The following is an 18,450-nucleotide window of genomic DNA, read 5'->3' as shown; positions in this document are numbered from 1 at the left end:
ATAAATTATCTGTGAAAATCTTCTATTATTAGAATAATTTATACCCATATTTTATTTACCATCTTTTATCATAGTACTCTATAACTATTTTCTTCCTAGTCTACAACTACAAGGAACAGTCATTTTCCACTTTTTTTTTTAATTTCAATTTAACTATTTCATTTGACTTCATTCAATTCAAGATGTGACACAAGGATATTAATTTTCCACACCATTTAATTATTTTGTATGCCACTGGCTATCTTTCGATTGAGTTTTAAAACAAAAAATTTATTTAACTTAGTACATTTTGTGAATGTCGATTTGAAGAAAAAATAAAGATAAAAAACTTCTATTTAACATAATTCACAACACCAAAAGAAAAGGAAAATCTTAGCTTAAAATTGCCAAAGACAATACCAAAAAGTTTCAAAAGGAAAATCCTAGCTTAAAATTGTCGAAGGCAATACCAAAAAGTTTCATAATGTTGCAATGAAATTCTAATTTATTTACAAAATACAATCTCTAACGCCTAACTTAACTTACATGCTAATTTAGTTAGGCTGTATACTATATCCTGAATTTGAACTCAAAACATTACAGTTGTGTGTGAATTTATTTACCATTTTATCTACAGATAAAAAAAAATCTATTTACACATACGATTTTCATTTTATTATTCATTAGACCATATACTTTAGGGAAAATCATAAACTCCCAAGGCATATTGTTTAAGCTTTCTAGCATCATTCATGAAGTTAGCAAGTTTTGAAGTGTATGAAGATCCCTTAATACCTTTATAATCATTCCACCAATGCATATAGCTACTTTGCCTCAAAAAAATTTCAGGAGACACTGCATAATCCTTAAGCAATCCATAAACATAGTTCTCAAATTCAACCAATTTCTTCAATGCCTCATCTTTGTCTTTCATAACCTTAAACTCTTTGCATGCAAGTATAGCCTCTTCAACATGTGCCCAAAAGCAAGAATCTATAGTCAAAATAACTTCCACATTCTTCTTACATGTACTATTTAATTCATTTTGATCATTTTTTGAACCTTTTTTCAACCATTCTTCCAATTGTTTGAAATGTTTAGACCTTTTTTTATTCACATAATCTCTACCACCTTCTTTATAGTATTGAGCAATGACTAGAGGCTCAACCATTCTTCTATAAGTAGTTCCGCCGTAGAGCCATACCGTGCAAAAAGCTGCGCCTTCTTTTTGAGGTTTCATCTCAACTTCTTCAACCATTTTTTCCCAATAAATTGTGAGTTTTTTATGAAACTCAACAACATCATGATCAAATGGTGAGTTCATGTTTTTGTAGCTATCATAGTAACCTATGTGGTGGTTTTTTGTTTCCTTTTTGTACCATTCAAGTTGAGCCATGTGTCCTTTCATTTGATTCAATTTCTTTGATGGATCAAATGATATCCTCTTTTGAAAGATGAATCTTTCTTCTAGTTTTTTTATCTTTGTTTCAAGAACATTGATATCAATGTTATGTCGTTGCTGCAACCAAAGTTAAATTCAGAAATGAGGTTAGAGAAACTTTGAGTTTACTAGGACTAGTAGTATGATATAAATTATGAGTCTAAAGTTAACATAAATAAACTTCTCTAAATTCATCCTTAAGTGTTATAAATGTCAAATTTTAGAATAAATAGAAGAAATTTACATACCAGAATAGGTGGTGTCAATCCTAATGCATGCTGCAACTGCAATCTGATACTAATTGCAAGTGAATCTGAATGAGTCTTATCTCCGACCAAACCAGAAAAATCCTTGCAAATCGCTTTACGTTTGAGATTTTCGACTATATTTCCATAATCAACCGAACGAAATCCTCGATTTTGAACGTGTATTTTGCTTAACGTAACAAGAATTTCAAAACTAGAATCAGGATTCTCAAAACAAGTAGAATCAAAATCAGAACAAAAGATAAATGTTCCTAAAGGCATGTAATTTGTGGTGAATAGCCTTGGAAGAGAATCTTTGCATGACACAATGTTTATAAAGCAAGAATTCCAATTTGAACTACGTGATATTGATTGTTGTAATTTCTTGTCACCAATAAGGGGTGAACCAAATGTGATGCATAGTGGTCTATTCTTTGTTGAACCAATGTTATCTAATAGTGATATTGTGAAGAGAGATGCAATTGTTCCTCCAAGACCTTGTCCAGTAATAATCAATGGAGTCAATGGATTGGTACTTAAAATCTGCATTAAGATTGTTATATAAGGATTAGGATTTGGAGATTGTCCAGTAACAATATAGTCAGAGAAACTATAAACAAACATCCAAAAGATTTACAATATTTTGAAGACATAATTAGTACATTTGTTACAAGATTAATTTAAAAACCTCTTTCAATTGCATGTTTTGTTTTGTTGGGTAGTCCGGGTCACACAAGCAACAACGAACTAAATGCTTCGGGATTTCAAGAGACTTTGACACGACTTTTCAACCAAAAACCTTAAGACAGTGGCTATATGGGTCACCTCTCTTAGATATTCATAATTTTTTTCATTCATAATCGATGCGAGATTTAACCATTCACATTTGAACTCAACAGGTTTCACGGTGAATCGTCATGATTTTCCAACAACTACATAGTATAGCGTCTACAAAATCACAATGATTAACTATGATGTTATCAATCCCACTGCAAATCCATACACTAAATCTAAAAACCTTATTCAGGTAATATAAATATGCATATTTTAAATCACTGGTTTATGGAAAGGCAACTAGATTTGTAAAATAAAAACAGCAACATGAACATACAGACATCATCATTACTTTTATGCAAAACAAAGAGTAAAAATAAAACCCCCTTTACATTTTGCTTTTCAGTCTGTTTTATTCTTAAATAGTAATTTGCAAAGCTAAGCAGTTTAATATTCTGGTGATCAATACTGTTATGAACGGATTCTGCAAAGTTCTTCTATGATTATCGACTTAGAGAACTATTAGAAAATATAAAATAGTCTCATATTGGAAAAATGATCATTCTAATTATCTCAATTGAAGCAAATTACAAGCCTTTTATATGTTTTACATAATATCTCTCAAAGAGGTTACATTCGATTATAAGGAGATAACAGAATAACTACCTCAAATAACCTCCTAGCTTCTCAACAACCATAAAGTCCTAATCAACTATTAACAAATACAAATTGGAAAGTTAAACAGCTCAAATTCAATTCAAAAAAGTGTTATTAACATTGAATAATCCTTGACCAGTTACACAACAAGCACTAGATTTGCAGCAAAATTGATTTTTTTTTTTTAATATAATTCAGTTTAAAATTCAATTAGAATCAAAACTCAGAAAATAAATCAAAACAGAAAAAAGGGGAGTGTACCTCAGATTTCAACTGATCAAGCTTCTGAATATTTTCACAAAAGATTGAAACAGCAGCATTGTTAAGAGAGAAAAAAGTGTTACCCTTATAACACAAAAACTCAAAGTGGAGAAAATTCTTCCCTTTAAGATCAGAAGATGAAACCAAATCACTTTTAAAATTGAAAGAAAAATCTGAAGTGGCTTCAAAGGCTATAATAGTCAAATCAGAACTTTGTTCTTTATAAATTTTCCAACACAATCCAAAACCAACGTTGGAAACTATGTCTTCATAACTAGATGAGATAACACTCCATGATTTCTTTAGAATTTCACAACTTGTCACAAAAGATGAAAGTTCAATTCCGTTGCTAAATCTGAAACCATAATAAATAAAATAAAATTTATGCAAATGAATTACTAGTTCATGTAATTTTGGTCAAAATAAAAATAAATCAAATAAAGAAAAAATAATAATGGTTTAATATTATAGTACTTACAGTTTAAGTTGTATCATGGTGCTTGAAAGATAAATAATAACTTGAAGTATAGAAGCTTATGTGATGCTGTGTGTTATAGTCTTTGCAATTGCAAAGAAGGGTACTATTTGGTAAAGTCAACAAGTGGGTCTCTTTTTTTTAAGGGAAATTCCAAACCCTCTCTACTAATAAACTTTATCAATGATTGACGAATTTTATATTTTTCATTAGAACCAATTTGATAGTTTCCTAAATTTTAAAAAATTACACATATAACCCTAAGATTTGCAACCTATACTCAAACTCACATTATACTCTCCATATTCTCTCATCTTCACCATCATCTACTGCTCGCCGACGGCAGCTTTCCAGTCGCCGCCATCGCCGCACGCGACCGATTCCATCTCCCTCCTTCCTTCTCTTTGGCGATTGCGACCTGTTTCTTTCTTCCTCACTCCGCCAAGCCAACTGCTTCTGTTCGGCCATCCACCGTGGCGCAATCCAAGCCACCAACAGTGAACATAACTGCAACTCAGCAAGGTAATGAATCTAAAAATTTCACTGTTTAAGTTTTTGTGATTTTTTTTTTTTATATATGATTCTAATTGTGATAAATTGGTTGATATGTTATGCAATTGAGACTATCAGTAATATAATTGTGGTGTGAAATTATTGTTAGGGTTTTTATATGTTCAAAATTCGGGGGTTTTCGTGATTGTTGATATTTGAATACTCTTCAGCAAAGAATTGTTAGTTGTTGTTATAAATTCCTGGATCACTTAGCCAACACAAACTGTGTTGAACTATTAATAATTGATTACAACATAGTATCATCCATAATGTGATGCTGGTCACTAAGGCTCTGTTTGGGAAAATAGCTGATAGTAAATAAGCTAGCTATCCTTGCTGATAGCTGATGAGCTTATACCGGATAGGGGATAAGCTAGTTAATAGTGGATAGCTGATTTAATTTGAAGTATTTGGTAAAATCAGCCGTTGAACTAGCTGAAAAGTATAAAATGACGTAAAAAATATATTTTTAATTAATATTTAAAAAATTTCAATTAAGACAATCAGGGTAAAAAAGGAAGAAAAAGTGAAACGCTATAAGCTATAAGCTCAAACACTACTTCAAGTAGCTTATAAAAAAACGATATAAGTTCGTGAGAAAAAACAGTTACCAAACAGGGCTATTAGCTTTAATGTTATAAGCTATCCACTATAAGCTTGTTTTTTGGCCTTGCCAAACTGACCCTAAGTTATTTAATAAACCAGCAATTTTAAACCCATAATTACTATTAGATAAGCTTAGGAGCCATTAGATATATGTGTACATGTATTTATGGACAATTGGATTTGTTGCCGCGAGTCAACATATCAGTGTAGTACTTGCCACATAATAACTGTTTCCGTAAGTTCCTGGGTTGTCTACTTGGTTTGTTTTCTTTGATTAGAAGTATATGTTTCTTTTGTTGCTATTTTTGTATTTTCGTTTGGTGTTATCTAATATCTATCTATTTCTATCTTTTACTATCTACGTAGGAAAATTCACAGCTAGTATAAAGTCTATACTGCCCCCGCTGAAAAAATTGAGTAAATAGATTAATGTGAGGATTTTGATATGCTATTTAGGAATTGGGTTGTTTGATGAGAGTGGTGTGCACCACTAAATAGTAGAAGGCTGGAGACTCAACTCTATTTGAGGTGAGCAGTTTACACAAGTCAGAGTCGGTGCAGTGCAGTGATTTGGTGTTTTCATTCACAATTCAATTCGTCCAGCGACAATAATGGATGAATTCGAATGTTCAATTCCAATTGCAGACGGAGGAGAATGCAATCCTTCAGTCCCCATTCCGAGGGGTGGACCCATTTACGTCTCCAATATGGTTGGCTCCGTCACCAGGGTTCCTCTTTTTCAGGATTCTCTTCTAACTGAACTTCAGGTTTCACTTTCTCTCTCAGCTTTCTCTTCCATTTCCTTCAATCTTCCATTTTTTTAATTTTATTTTATATTTGTCCTTATGCAGAATCTAGAAGCCGAGTTACCTCATGATTCTTCTTCTCATCATGATATTTTGTATGCACTCTTCCTCTATATTCTCTACTACAACTCACTGCCCACATTTATCTTTGTTCACTATTTTTGTCATATCTTTACAGGGTCAATGACCTTAAAGTATTTACAGAGCATGAGTTAATGGACATGGCTTTGAAACAAGTTCTTGAGGTATGCTCTTCCCGACAATTTTGTATTTAATTCTCTAATTTTAATTCGGTTTATGTTTATCTATCACTTTAATCCATTTGTTATTACAGGGTAGAGAGAACAACGAAAATCATCCACCACTTTTGAACCAACCTAATGCAGGGTCAGTCACTTCCCCTCCTTTTTTTCTCTGTTATTCTTATCTTATGCGCAGATTATTACTACGCGGAATTTAGTTCCTTGCTTCCCCGTACATTTAGTTGAATTTAATTCAGTGCAAGGTTCTACAATGTCTCGGCCATAGAGAATGGATTAGAATTACAGTAGTAATATTATGTATGTGTGAAACTTTTATAGTGTGTTAGGGAGTTATATAGTTGGGCTACACGTGTTCTGAATTCATTAGTGTAAATGCATATACACAAGCCTAGCAATAGTGAGTTACTGCCCATACATTCTCAAGTCAACTTCTTGTTGCAGTAAACATAAGGAGTAAAGAAATTCTTGTTGGTTGCAGGTGTCAGAAGAAGAACAGGAGAAAGAGAAGTGGAACAAATAATTCCATTCTTGATGTATGTTAATTCTCTAAAAGCATTTATGTTTCTATGTAAATATTTGATGTTTATATTTTCTTCCCCTCTTCACTATAAAGCCTGAGACATGAAGTCTTATGTTCCAATTGGAATGTTAAATCTTATCAGCTCATAATCAAATGGGTATAAGTTAGTTTAGTAGGCTTGTGAAGTGTGTCCACACCCGATAACCATTTCTTTACTTGTTGTCGCATATAATTTTACTTTGTTGTTAGAATAAGTTAGTCAGATAATGCTAACTGTTAGAAGCTGCTTCACATTGGACTTTGAGATGAACGTGTGCCCTGATCCATTTATTCAGATATTGAAAAATTCTTAAAGCTTGTTTAGTTTTTTATACGTTTCATCAAACAATTATATCTATATCCATCCTTGTATTTTTTGGGGGTTATGTCTCTCTTATATTTGATTGATTTCCAGAATAACTGTATAGAAAAGGTGGAGAACATTGTTAAAATCAAACAGAAGCAGGAAGAAGACAAGGCGGAAGTCAGACTTCATTCATTTGAGTCAGTATTGTAAATAATTATGTGATTATTCCATTGTATATAACACATCTAATTCAGGTGTCTTGTCCTTTTGTTTAGTCCTGTTTGCAGGATGAATGACTCTGCCGACAAATCAGTAAGAACCGAAAGGATGATGTCTCTTAGGTCCACAAGTTCTGTCAGAAAGGTTGCCTGAAATTCTTATTTGATTATTGCTTCATATATCATTTATTCTGTTCTATTTGAAACACTTTACTGCTGTATCCTACTTTCAGATAAGTTAAAGCAATTATTAAAGTGTTGCAGCCTCTTTTATGTATGCCTTCTACACTTTTGCTTTTCTATATTGCATGTCAACATACCTTTTTCAGTTAGATTAAATCTTTGTTTGAATTTTATCTCAAAGTGAAGAAGTCTACAACCAACTAAAAACACACATTAGAAATCAGATCAGGAATTATTTGAGGGTTTTGGGGATGCATTTGATTTCTTCTTTTTGTATCCTTGTGCAAATCACATGTGTAATGTGTTCAACTACTAACTTAGGTTGGTTTAATGCAAAGTTTGTAATGGGACTTCCATGATATTTTAAATATAATAGCGCTATTATTTCTTCTAAATAAATGGTTGTTCTTCTAATCCTAACAAACTTGAACTTTATTAACACAATAGAAGAACTTGAAATACATTTGTAGTGATAACGTGATATTTTCAAACCAGTATTGAAGTTGTGTCACTTGTATGCGTTTCCCTTCTTTTTTCATGTCCATATCCCCTATCATTGTTCTGGTTTAATATTTGGCAGGTCGACACAGTGGACCTTCAGGAACACATACCTGTGCAGCATCAAGAAATTCTTCTCTCTGTGGAGATTTACCATAATGTTCGAAAAGGTGTCAAGGTATGTAGTGCGATGCCAATGTAATGAAAATAAAATTCAATACCTAATTTTGAAAATGAATCTTGGATAACTACCATCAAAATTAACACGTAGAGCCTCTTTGTTCTTTTTCTTTTGGGTAGACCCAAGAGTTGCTAGTTCATGGTGCGCAGACCTTAACTGGATTGAGGGACAAGATCTGTTGCTCGACAGACCAGGTTATGCAAAAAGCTGGGCAACATGATCCTTCTGGTTATTTTCTCATTGAGGTATTCACCTATACTTCCTCTTGTAACAATATGATTATTTCTTCATTGAATTTAATGAAAAACTAGTTCTTTGCAGGATGTATTTTACACTGATTTGAGGGATCCATCTGCTATTGATTTGACCAAACCCATAATGGATTGGCTTCGAAACTCCAAGGAGGAGGCACAGAAGAAATGGGAATGTATTGTAAATGGGGAACTACAGCTGAAACAAAAGGCAGTCGTGGGGGAAGCATCTGTATCACACATGCCTCGTTTCTCATCTATTGAGATGCAAAAGATACGCTTTTGTGACTTAAGCTTTCGACTTGGTGCTGGATACCTTTATTGTCATCAGGTACCCTCTTTTTTCTGTCGCGGCTTTATTGTTTGGTTGTTGCCTTTTTTATGTTTTTTTTCTTCTTTTAAACTTAGTTTTAAATGAGAAACTTGCCTTATTGTAATTGAAAAGGAAGTTTTGTTGAGGTTTTGCTATGTTTCAATTGCACAATGTCTCTCAAGGGAAAAGGGAAAAAACTTCAGTCTTGTTTGATGCAAGAATAGAATGGTAATTGTACAGTGCCTGTTCGGACTGTTTTGTTTGGTTCCGTCATTTTTGGTGGAACTAAAATATTTCACATTTTTAACTTTATGTCGTGTTCTGTTTTATTTTTAATATGCATCAAACATAGTAAAGAATCCATAAGTTTTGTTTTGTTCTGTTTTAATGTGTGCTAAAGACTACCTTTAAAGAGCATGATTTAGCATCCATAAGGACCATAATTTATGCTAGATTTAAGTTCTCTTTAGAAAAGGGTTGTGTTCGTGGATTTACATCTAAGATGGTGTTTCATGTGGCCAAATTGATAACTGTTTTATTATAAATCAGAATATGTTGAATGTGATGTGTCTCTGTCCACCTGCAGGGCGATTGTACCCATACGTTAGTAATACGAGATATGAGGTTAATTCATGTCGATGATGTACATAATCGGGCTGTTTATCCAATAGTCACTTTTCAACTGAAGATGCGTTTTCAGAAATGTCATGTTTGCAAAATATTCAGAGCTACAAAGGTCACGGTAGATGACAAATGGACACCAGAAAACCCTTGTTATTTTTGTGATGAATGTTTTTCCCTACTTCACTTGGCAGAGGATGGCTCTCCATTGTATACTGACTTCATAGAGTATGATTATAACCATGATTAATTGCTCTTAGCCTTGGAGGCACACCTACAGACATTATACTGAAGATCAAGCTTTTTACAAGAATTTCATTCATTTTGTGCATTGAATTATATACCTTTGGTAGGTAAAATATTGAGGGAGCAGCTGATATTTTTTTTATGCCAGATGCCTACTAGGAGATGCATATTTCAAAATATTCTTTGTTACAACATGTCTTTTGGATGTAATAATGCAATAAAAGTACATGATAGTCTTTCAACATTTCTTTGGGAAGGAGACTTGCAACAACTATCAATATCACTACACAAATGAGAATTATAAGATCTCAACCCAAAATCAACAAAGGTAAAGACACAAAAACTTTAAAAGTGTGTGGTGAGGTGAAAGAAGTCCCACTTCATTGTACATTGCTAAATCACAAGGATGGTTACAATTTTTCAACCAAAATTATAAGTTCCTTTAACATATTGCACATTATAATTATAAGCATTGCTCATAAAACGTGTGAGTGATGAACTATATGAAGTTCCCTTAATTTCCTTATAGTCATTCCACCATTCCATATAGCTACTCTCACTAAGAAAAATCTCTGGTGACACTGCATATTCCATGAGCAATCCGTAAACATAATTCTCAAATTCAACCAATTTTCTTTTTGCATCTTCCTTTTCTATGACACTAAATTTTACACCTTTCAATTGTTTGCATGAAATAAGAGCCTCTTCAACATGTGCCCAAAAGCAAGAATCTAGAGTTAAAATTGATTCCACATTTTCTCTAGTTACTTTGTTTGATCCACTTTTTGTTGTTGTTGCTTCTTCTATAAGCCAATCCTCTAATTGTTTGTAGTGTCTAGATCTTGCTTTAGTCACATAGTCTTTACCACCATTGACATAGTATTGAGCAATATCTAATGGTTCAACCATTCTCCTATAAGTAGTTCCGCCGTAGAGCCAGCGAATACGAAGAGACATGTCTTCTTGCTGAGGCTTCAATGATGATTCTTCAACCATTTTTTTCCAATAGTTTGTGAGATTTTTTTGGAATTGAACAACATTATGGTCACTTGTTAAGTACATTTTCTTGTAGCTATCATAGTATCCTATGTTTCTATTTTTAGAGTTTTTCTTGTACCATTCAAGTTGAGCCATGTCTATCTTCACTAAATTCAATTTCCTAGATTGATCAAATTTTCCCCTCTTTTGGATAATGATTTTTTTCTCTAAGGTCTCAATCTTTCTCATCAAATTAATGATATCAATGTCTATTTGCTGCTGAAAAATCATTTTTAGAGAAAAAGGTCAATAAATAAAGATTGGACATACCAAATACTACTTGTCTAATTACATACAAAATACCTCTAATAATATTTTTGGTTAAAAATCAAGTTAATTAAAGAACTAAGAGTTGATATCATGGATTTTGATATCTTTTGCTACAAAAAGTTGAAACAACTACGATAACTAGAAATAGAAAGAAAGAAAAAAATTGTTTATCAAATTTAAAGTCTATAACACATAACGATAACGATGAAATTTAAAACAACTTTTTGTCTTTTTCTATTTTTAAATTTACGTAACTATTTCAATTTTTTCTAGTATTAATGACTACAACGCAACAATGATTGCAATTGTAATTCTCCATTCTCCATTGTATGAAGTATCGTAACGTGATCATAAACGTAATATTGCTAAAAGATATTGATTTACCTGAATATATGGTGTCAATCCTAGTGCACCCAACTGAAAGCAAATACTTGCATGCAGTGAATTAGAAAAATTCATGTCTTGAGCTTGTGTTGTGACGATGTCCTTACAAATTGATTTGTGATAGAGACTTTCAACAATATTTCCATACTCTATTGAATGAAACACTTGATTTTGGTCATGAATTGAATTCTCAAGAAGTGCCAAAATGGAATCATGATTCTCAAAGCAAGTAGAGTATGTATCATAACACATAAGAAATGTTCCAAAGGGCATGTAAGAACTACTAGTGTGAGGATCTTTGATGAACTTCCTTGGAAGTGGATCATTGCAAGAGACAACATTTAGAAAACAAGAATTCCATGTAGAACTATGTGATATTGCTTCTTGTAACCTTTTGTCACCAATTAGTGGAGAACCAAAAGTGATGCAAAGTGGTTTTTTCTTTTTTGAGTCAATGGTATCTAATAGTAATAAAGTGAAGAGAGAAGCAATTGATCCTCCAAGAGCATGTCCAGTAATTATCAATTTAGGGCAGCTATTAATCTGCATTAGGATTGTTAATTATAAGGGTTAAAATAGTAACAAAATCATATTTAATAATATCCACACTATTCTTATGATTGTATTTATCTTCAAAGAAAAAATGTAGTAAAATGTTTTTATATAATAAAATGTATTATGTTTTTTATGGGACTTCCGACCTAAAGGTGTATTCGTTTTTTTTAATAAATTTTAATAACATATTATATTTATTTTTAGTTTTTATTACTATAAAATTCATTTTATACTGAAAAGAGTAAAGGTCCATTTTAAATATTTTTTTTGGGTTTAATCTAGACACACCATTTCTAATAAGCTATTACTAGAGTTTATTAAAATAAATTAAAAATAATTTATAAACATGTGACAAAAAATTTTATTATCTAAACTCTTATGCATATGCTTTATCATAAAATAAGCTCACATAAGTTAAAAATAATATTTTCTAAAAGCATAAATATATACAATGAGAAACACTTTTTTATAGACAAATCTTAATTATAGTGTTAAGGAAATCTTTAAGTATCACTCAACGGAACAACTACTTAGACACACAATGCTTATGTGAAAATTGTCTTAATTTTTCTTTGATCATAGAAATAATTTGTCATTTACCAAAATCACAAGAGGGTGAGAGTAATGACAAGAGAAAGGAAGAGTTGTACCTCAGACTTCAATTGATCAAGCTTTTGATAATTTTCACAAAATAGTGAAACTACAATATTGTTAAGAGAAAAAAATGGAATTTTTTTGGTACACAAAAACTCAAAATGTAGGAAATTTTTCTCCTTGAGTTTAGTAGATGAAACCAATTCATCTTGAAGATTGAGAGAATTTGATGGGATAGCCTCAAATGCTATAATTGTAACATCACTATTTGGTTCTTTATAAATTTTCCATGATAGTCCCACACCAACATTACAAACAACATCTTCGTGATGAGATGTGATAACTTTCCATGTTCTTCGAAGAAGATTAGAATTTGTCACAAAAGGTGCAAGCTCTATTCCGCTGCTAAATCTAAAACCAAAAAGGAACACAAAATATTAGAGAACGATATTTTAAATTAAAAAATTAAAAACTATCGTATTTTAATATCTTATAAAATTACACCATTTATAACTAATGCTACGATTAAGAGAGAAAAAAAAAATCAAATTGTATCTCAACTATATCTATATACCACGATGGTTTCACATTTTTTAAATAAATGGGAATCAAATTTAGTATTTTGAAGTATAGAACATTGATTCATACACATTGCACATCAACTACTAAGTATTGGTCCAAATACATTTCTCCAAAATAATCCAGCAAAAGATAATACTCTATATTTGTAACTTAAATATATCAAAATTCATACGTAAATATTCAGTCTCTTCTTTTTTTGTAGTTTAAATATATCAAAATTTGCTAGCAATCTATGTCGTTTTTTTTAGTCTTCGTATAATATATGAACTATATATTAATTTTAGTCTTTCGGAACTATATAAAGATTAATTTAAAGCTGAAAAATTATTACAAATACTAAAACAAAACAATATTAATGATCAAATAAAAATTTCTTATATTGCAAGTTTTAAAACAAAATTTCAGAAATTAATTAAAAGTAAAATCTTGTATACTATTATTTGTAAAGACGAAAAATACATCACAAATTTATATTTATTTAATGAATTTACATTTATTTTTCTTTAATAAAATTTTCATGTAAAACAAGCAAAACCCAACAAATTAAGATTAAAAAAATGAAAACAAAAGAGAGCAATTCATGACTTACAGTTGAGATTGGACCATTGTGGATAATTTAGTAGGCAGAGAAGAAGAAGCAAGTTATGGAAAAATAGAAGGTTGTAAATTGTGATGGTATATGTGTTGTTTATATATATAAATAAATAAATACATAATAAATAAATAAATAAATAGTGAGTGAAAAGTCTTTTTGGGAGAAACAAAGGAAACTCATAGGAAAGGTATAGGAAATGTTTTAAAACCATACTAACAAAGAAATTACCAATGAGTTTTTTATAAAAAAAATAAGAAAAGAAATTACGAAGGAATATTATGTATAGCAAAGTCAACAAACGCGTCAACCTTTCTTGTAACATACAAACGCGTCAAGACTTTGGTCCTTTTTTAATACAAAAAAGAATTAGATATAGCAAATCGCTTAAGTGCTCTATTAAATTTTAATTTTAATATATATCATGTGAATTGATCAACTCAAATGAATTATTAATATTGATTAATATTCTGAAAAATATCCCTTAATTGTATTTTTTTTCTTGAATATCTTTATTTTCTCATAAAAAATTTAAAATACATCTTTAAAAAAATAATTAAAATATTATAGAATAAGTATGATTTTACATCTTCAAGATGCAACCATATGAAGAGAATCCATATTTTACATAAGTAGAAGATGGCATCGCTAGATTGCGAAAATGTGTTAAACCATTTTTAAAAAAAATTAAATAATGATAAGTATTAAACAAATTATTAAAAACTAAAAATATATTAATAATTAAGCCGAAATACACTTAAATACCAACAACAACAACTCATGCTTCAACGAGCAGAATCATCTATTCTATATTATGGTCCACCACTGTTGCACCTACATATTCTATGTAGATCTATATATTTTATACTATGGTTCACCACCACTGTATCTACATATTCCTATAGAAATATCGATTTCATATTATGTCTCCTCAATGTTTGACATGCAAACTCCCGATCTCTCTATAGAACTCAAGTTTTTATAATTTGTTGGAAGTCAATGCACAACTCCTGAGTCAATCAATAATTTGTTTGATTCTATATATTACCCCGAATTGCCAAATTTTAGAGAGAAAAGTAAGAGTAGCTCTAATGTACATGTAAGTTATCAAGACTTTGGGTTCCACACACCAATAGTTGAGGACGACGATGAGAAAAATAAAGAAAATGAAGACAAACTAGAACAAATTTAAGTCATTCAAAGACATCAACGTGATCGACGACCTACTAAATCTGAGACATTTAGATGACTATAGACATTAAATTAAAATAAATATTTTATTAATCTGAATGTATATATATTTTTTTAACATTTAAGTATATTTTGGTTTAATTATTAATATTTAGTTTTTAGCTTATAATAATTTGTTAAATACTTCTCATTATTTAAAATTAAAAAAGAAATAGTCTAATACTTAGTCACATTTTTAAGATACAACATTCTACTAATGCAAAATAAAAATTTATTTCATATGAATATATCTTAAAGATGTGACTTTATACTGCCTCAAAAAGTATAATATTTTAATATATATTTTTTAAAGTGGTTTAATTAAAAGGAAAAATTCAAAACCAAGAAAAAAAATCCCCATTAAGCTATGTTTTAATTTTTTATTACATAATTTTAAAAAGATAAAATATCAATATTTCTTTTGAAATGTATATACTTTAATTTACTATGTAGTACATGGCACTAGCCAGGCCCTACTCCTACCCTTATCTTTCTTTAACATACCTTTCAATCAATGTGAAAAAATTTGTTCTCCAATGTATTAGTTGGACTTTATTGAAGCCAATCTGACAGAGGTAGATGGCATGATTTATATGAGTGACCCCATGAATAAATCCATGTCAACAAAAGTACCAAACAAGAGTATCACACCCACTTTATAAGATCTCAAATTCTTTTTTTCTTCCTAATTCCCAAAAATTCGAATTAAATTTATCAATGTCATTTTCATATATTATGGTCCTGAATTTCAAATAGGAAAATGTACTTCCATGTTAAATACCATTTATTTTCATTATAAATTCCTGGATCACATAGACAACACAAACCATGTTGAACTAGTCATATAGTAATTAATTGATTTAACAACATAGTAACTTGAATATTAATGTAATGCTGGTCACTTAAGTTATTTAATAAACCAGCAAATTTAAACCACATAACAACATTTCAAGCATAATTAATTATTAGTATTACAAAAGCTTAGGAACCATTAACTAGATAGATGTATATGTATCTATGGACACTTAAATTTGTTGCCATGAGTCAACATATCAGTGTAGCATTTGCCACATTTTTCTCTGTTGCCATAAGTTCCTGGAGGGACACATTTGCAACGGTCACAACATGTCATGCATGCTCTCAAGCATAAATTCTTCCTTGAATGCAATTGGCATCTATAACCACACAGTGGAATGCAATCTGCCGACAAAATAAAAATTACAAGTATTATTAATTCATCACCTCTCACTAATATGTTACCACAATATATACGTGAATTTAAGAAATAACTTTATCATATAATAAAATGGAAATATGATTAGACATATGTGTAAGTGTTATTATTCAACTTCTATGTATTGAAAGAGTTTAGTACAAAATGTATTGAAAGAGTTGAGTACAAAAATGTATTGAAAGAGTAAAAAGAATAAATAAAAACATTTAATTATATTTTACTATATAGATATTAACATTGATATTTATAAAAATAATATTATAACATGACACAATAGTAAACTATAATTGAAGGTCTATATAAAATTAATATTTTAAAAATTGAGTTAGAGATCAAACTAGTGTGATTTATAGATTATAGTTTATAAAAAAGAAAACACAAAAAAAATGTAAAAATAAATAAAAAATTATTGAACCAATCCCATTTAAAATTTGTGCCAATCTGATTTAATAGAAATAAATCTTTTTAGAAATTTTAAAAAAAAGTCACATATTGAACATAAAAATGAGAAATCACTTACCCTTCAATGATTTCACTATTGGAGTTGGTGGTGGAGTTGGAGCCAAAGGGGGATTCACTATTGGTGGTTGTGGAGGTGGAGGTACCTTGACATAAGGTGGTGGAGTTGGTGCCTTAACAATAGGTGGTGATTGATAAGGTGGTGTTTTCACTATTGGGGGAGGAGAAGGTGCCTTCACAATAGGAGGAGTTGGGGGTGCATTCCCTTGAGAAGGGGGTGTGGGAATTGTCACCACAGGAGTTGGTGCTTTTATTGCATAGTTCACCTGCACCAAATGCCACATTTTTAATTTTCTAGCTTTTTAAACAAGAAAAATATTAACTTCTAAACATTTTGTTGATATTTTGATTGACGGTGAATTTTTTGTTTTGTCTTATTATGATTTTAATGAATTCATTGTGAATTCAAACATCCATTTAATAAAGTCTATTTAGTTTGATGGATATAATATATCATATTATTAGTAAAAAAAAACATATATCATCTTATATTCTCCTTGTTTATTATCTATGGTGGGGAAATGTAAGAAAAACAAAATATAAAAAATTAAAAAAGGAGTAATTGTGGCTAAAAAATATCAATGTACCATGTTGAGTTGTGAAATTGAATAATGGTGTGCTATATTTAAACCATGTTAATTAATTACTCTTTTTATTTCATTAGTCTTTTTTAATTTTAACCATATTTATCCACTTCATTTTCTTCTATATAAGAAGGCATTATTGAGCATATCACTTGGAAAAAATATTTAATAAGCATGTTCAATACTAAAAACAGGGCTAGAAAAACAGAGTTGTTGATCTGTTGTTTAATAGAAAAATTGCAATAAAGTTTTTTATTTAAAGAAATGTATAATAAGCTAGATTATACCACATTACCACTATTAATATTATATATTTAAAAAGATAATAAAATCTTCTAGATAGTGACAATATAACTTATTAAAGGAATTTCTGATAAGGATGTTTAGAGGGAATCATACAAAAATAGAAAGGGAAATTTTGTACATGTTAACAACATACCACAATCTTGAGATCTTCATCATAAGAAAAAACCTACAAATAAAGATATTATATTAAAATAAAAGGTGTTATAAAATTCAAGTTAAATAAAACACTTAATCATGAAAATAATTGGTATATTCAAGTGAAAAAAAATCTAAATCAATTATATATTTTTCACCACCTTTTTGTGGTTATATATGTGCTAATGAGAAAGTTAGTGAAAACTAAAATAAAGATTATACCTTAGTGGCCACTACAAGAAAAATGCCAAGAAGAAAAATGGATTTGGAAACCATTTTATGGAGCATGGATAAGAAGTGAAGAGCAATCTAGTGAGTGTTACTTGAAGAAACTACTAGACCTTGATTTATATAAAGGTCAAGGTTGGGGAGTGAGAAAAGAAAAGAAAAAGTTAGGTACATTAATTAATAATTTAATGTACATATAGTACAACAAGAACAAGAAAATGTTTAGGTGTATACAGCTTCTACCCACGTGACTCTTAACATTGTGTCTATTAAAGTAGAATATCTAGTTTCTCATAAGAGTGTGAGTTGCCACTAATCTATATACTATGTTATTGAAATTGAAGTGTTGAACACAAGACATGTCTTTTAGAATTATAATTGGGACCATACATTTACGTAAGATGTATGTTAGAAATTAGAACCCATGATGACATGTCTAACTTGGTTTGATTTCATGAAATCAACGAATGGCAGTTGAAGAGCTGCTTGAAAACTTGAATTTGGTGTAAGACATTAATTAGGTCGGTTCTACATTAAAAATTATTTTTATTTTTCTTTATTCACATATTATGAATATGTGACGTACCAAAAAAGAGTAATGAGTTTGTGGAACAATGTAGGAAGTATGCAAATGCAAGTGTGTTGACAGGTCATAGTTTAAGGACACTAAGGGCCAAATCAAAGTTGTCACCATACTGATGATTTTTATCCTTTTTTCTAAGTCAACTTTATGACGAAATAAAAACAGCATCAAATGGGTTGC

The 18,450-nt window shown here is 30.3% G+C and overlaps 4 protein-coding genes across 8 annotated transcripts; 1 reads left to right on the top strand and 3 right to left on the bottom strand.

Moving 5' to 3' along the window:
• Positions 1-359: 359 nt before the first annotated feature.
• On the bottom strand, positions 360-4,002 carry LOC101494733 (senescence-associated carboxylesterase 101-like). Its single transcript, XM_004489275.4, has 4 exons — positions 3,836-4,002; positions 3,358-3,712; positions 1,669-2,208; positions 360-1,498 (listed from the first exon to the last, which is right to left on the bottom strand). The coding sequence occupies exons 1-4, from the start codon at positions 3,850-3,852 to the stop codon at positions 677-679; spliced, it is 1,734 nt and encodes a 577-aa protein (XP_004489332.1). The 5' UTR covers positions 3,853-4,002; the 3' UTR covers positions 360-676.
• Positions 4,003-4,124: 122 nt separating this feature from the next.
• LOC101495059 (snRNA-activating protein complex subunit) lies at positions 4,125-9,680 on the top strand. 4 transcript variants are annotated; one of them, XM_012712652.3, is made up of 13 exons: positions 4,126-4,354; positions 5,447-5,518; positions 5,636-5,757; positions 5,842-5,891; positions 5,975-6,041; positions 6,131-6,183; positions 6,538-6,592; positions 7,034-7,122; positions 7,201-7,288; positions 7,907-8,002; positions 8,125-8,250; positions 8,327-8,587; positions 9,156-9,680. In XM_012712652.3, exons 3-13 carry the CDS (start codon positions 5,698-5,700, stop codon positions 9,438-9,440), a joined length of 1,230 nt encoding a protein of 409 aa, XP_012568106.1. In that variant the 5' UTR covers positions 4,126-4,354; positions 5,447-5,518; positions 5,636-5,697; the 3' UTR covers positions 9,441-9,680. The 4 variants fall into 4 exon arrangements, with proteins under 4 accessions (XP_004489333.1, XP_012568104.1, XP_012568106.1 ...); XM_012712651.3 differs by having other exon boundaries at positions 5,357-5,518; XM_004489276.4 differs by having other exon boundaries at positions 4,125-4,354; positions 5,447-5,757.
• Positions 9,681-9,800: 120 nt separating this feature from the next.
• LOC101495388 (senescence-associated carboxylesterase 101) lies at positions 9,801-13,589 on the bottom strand. Of its 2 annotated transcripts, none has more exons than XM_004489277.3 (4): positions 13,449-13,589; positions 12,334-12,688; positions 11,129-11,671; positions 9,801-10,693 (listed from the first exon to the last, which is right to left on the bottom strand). In XM_004489277.3, exons 1-4 carry the CDS (start codon positions 13,463-13,465, stop codon positions 9,857-9,859), a joined length of 1,752 nt encoding a protein of 583 aa, XP_004489334.1. In that variant the 5' UTR covers positions 13,466-13,589; the 3' UTR covers positions 9,801-9,856. The 2 variants fall into 2 exon arrangements, with proteins under 2 accessions (XP_004489334.1, XP_012568102.1); XM_012712648.3 differs by having other exon boundaries at positions 9,801-10,690.
• A 1,907-nt stretch (positions 13,590-15,496) lies between these two features.
• On the bottom strand, positions 15,497-17,831 carry LOC101494416 (uncharacterized). Its single transcript, XM_004489274.4, has 4 exons — positions 17,682-17,831; positions 17,458-17,490; positions 16,436-16,700; positions 15,497-15,881 (listed from the first exon to the last, which is right to left on the bottom strand). Exons 1-4 carry the CDS (start codon positions 17,745-17,747, stop codon positions 15,697-15,699), a joined length of 549 nt encoding a protein of 182 aa, XP_004489331.1. The 5' UTR covers positions 17,748-17,831; the 3' UTR covers positions 15,497-15,696.
• Positions 17,832-18,450: the final 619 nt, after the last annotated feature.

The sequence above is a fragment of the Cicer arietinum genome, chromosome 2, assembly GCF_000331145.2.
Source record: "Cicer arietinum cultivar CDC Frontier isolate Library 1 chromosome 2, Cicar.CDCFrontier_v2.0, whole genome shotgun sequence".
In the NCBI taxonomy this organism is placed as follows: domain Eukaryota; kingdom Viridiplantae; phylum Streptophyta; class Magnoliopsida; order Fabales; family Fabaceae; genus Cicer; species Cicer arietinum.
Note: the sequence above shows the minus strand (reverse complement) of the source record. Positions and strands in the feature narration are given on the sequence as shown.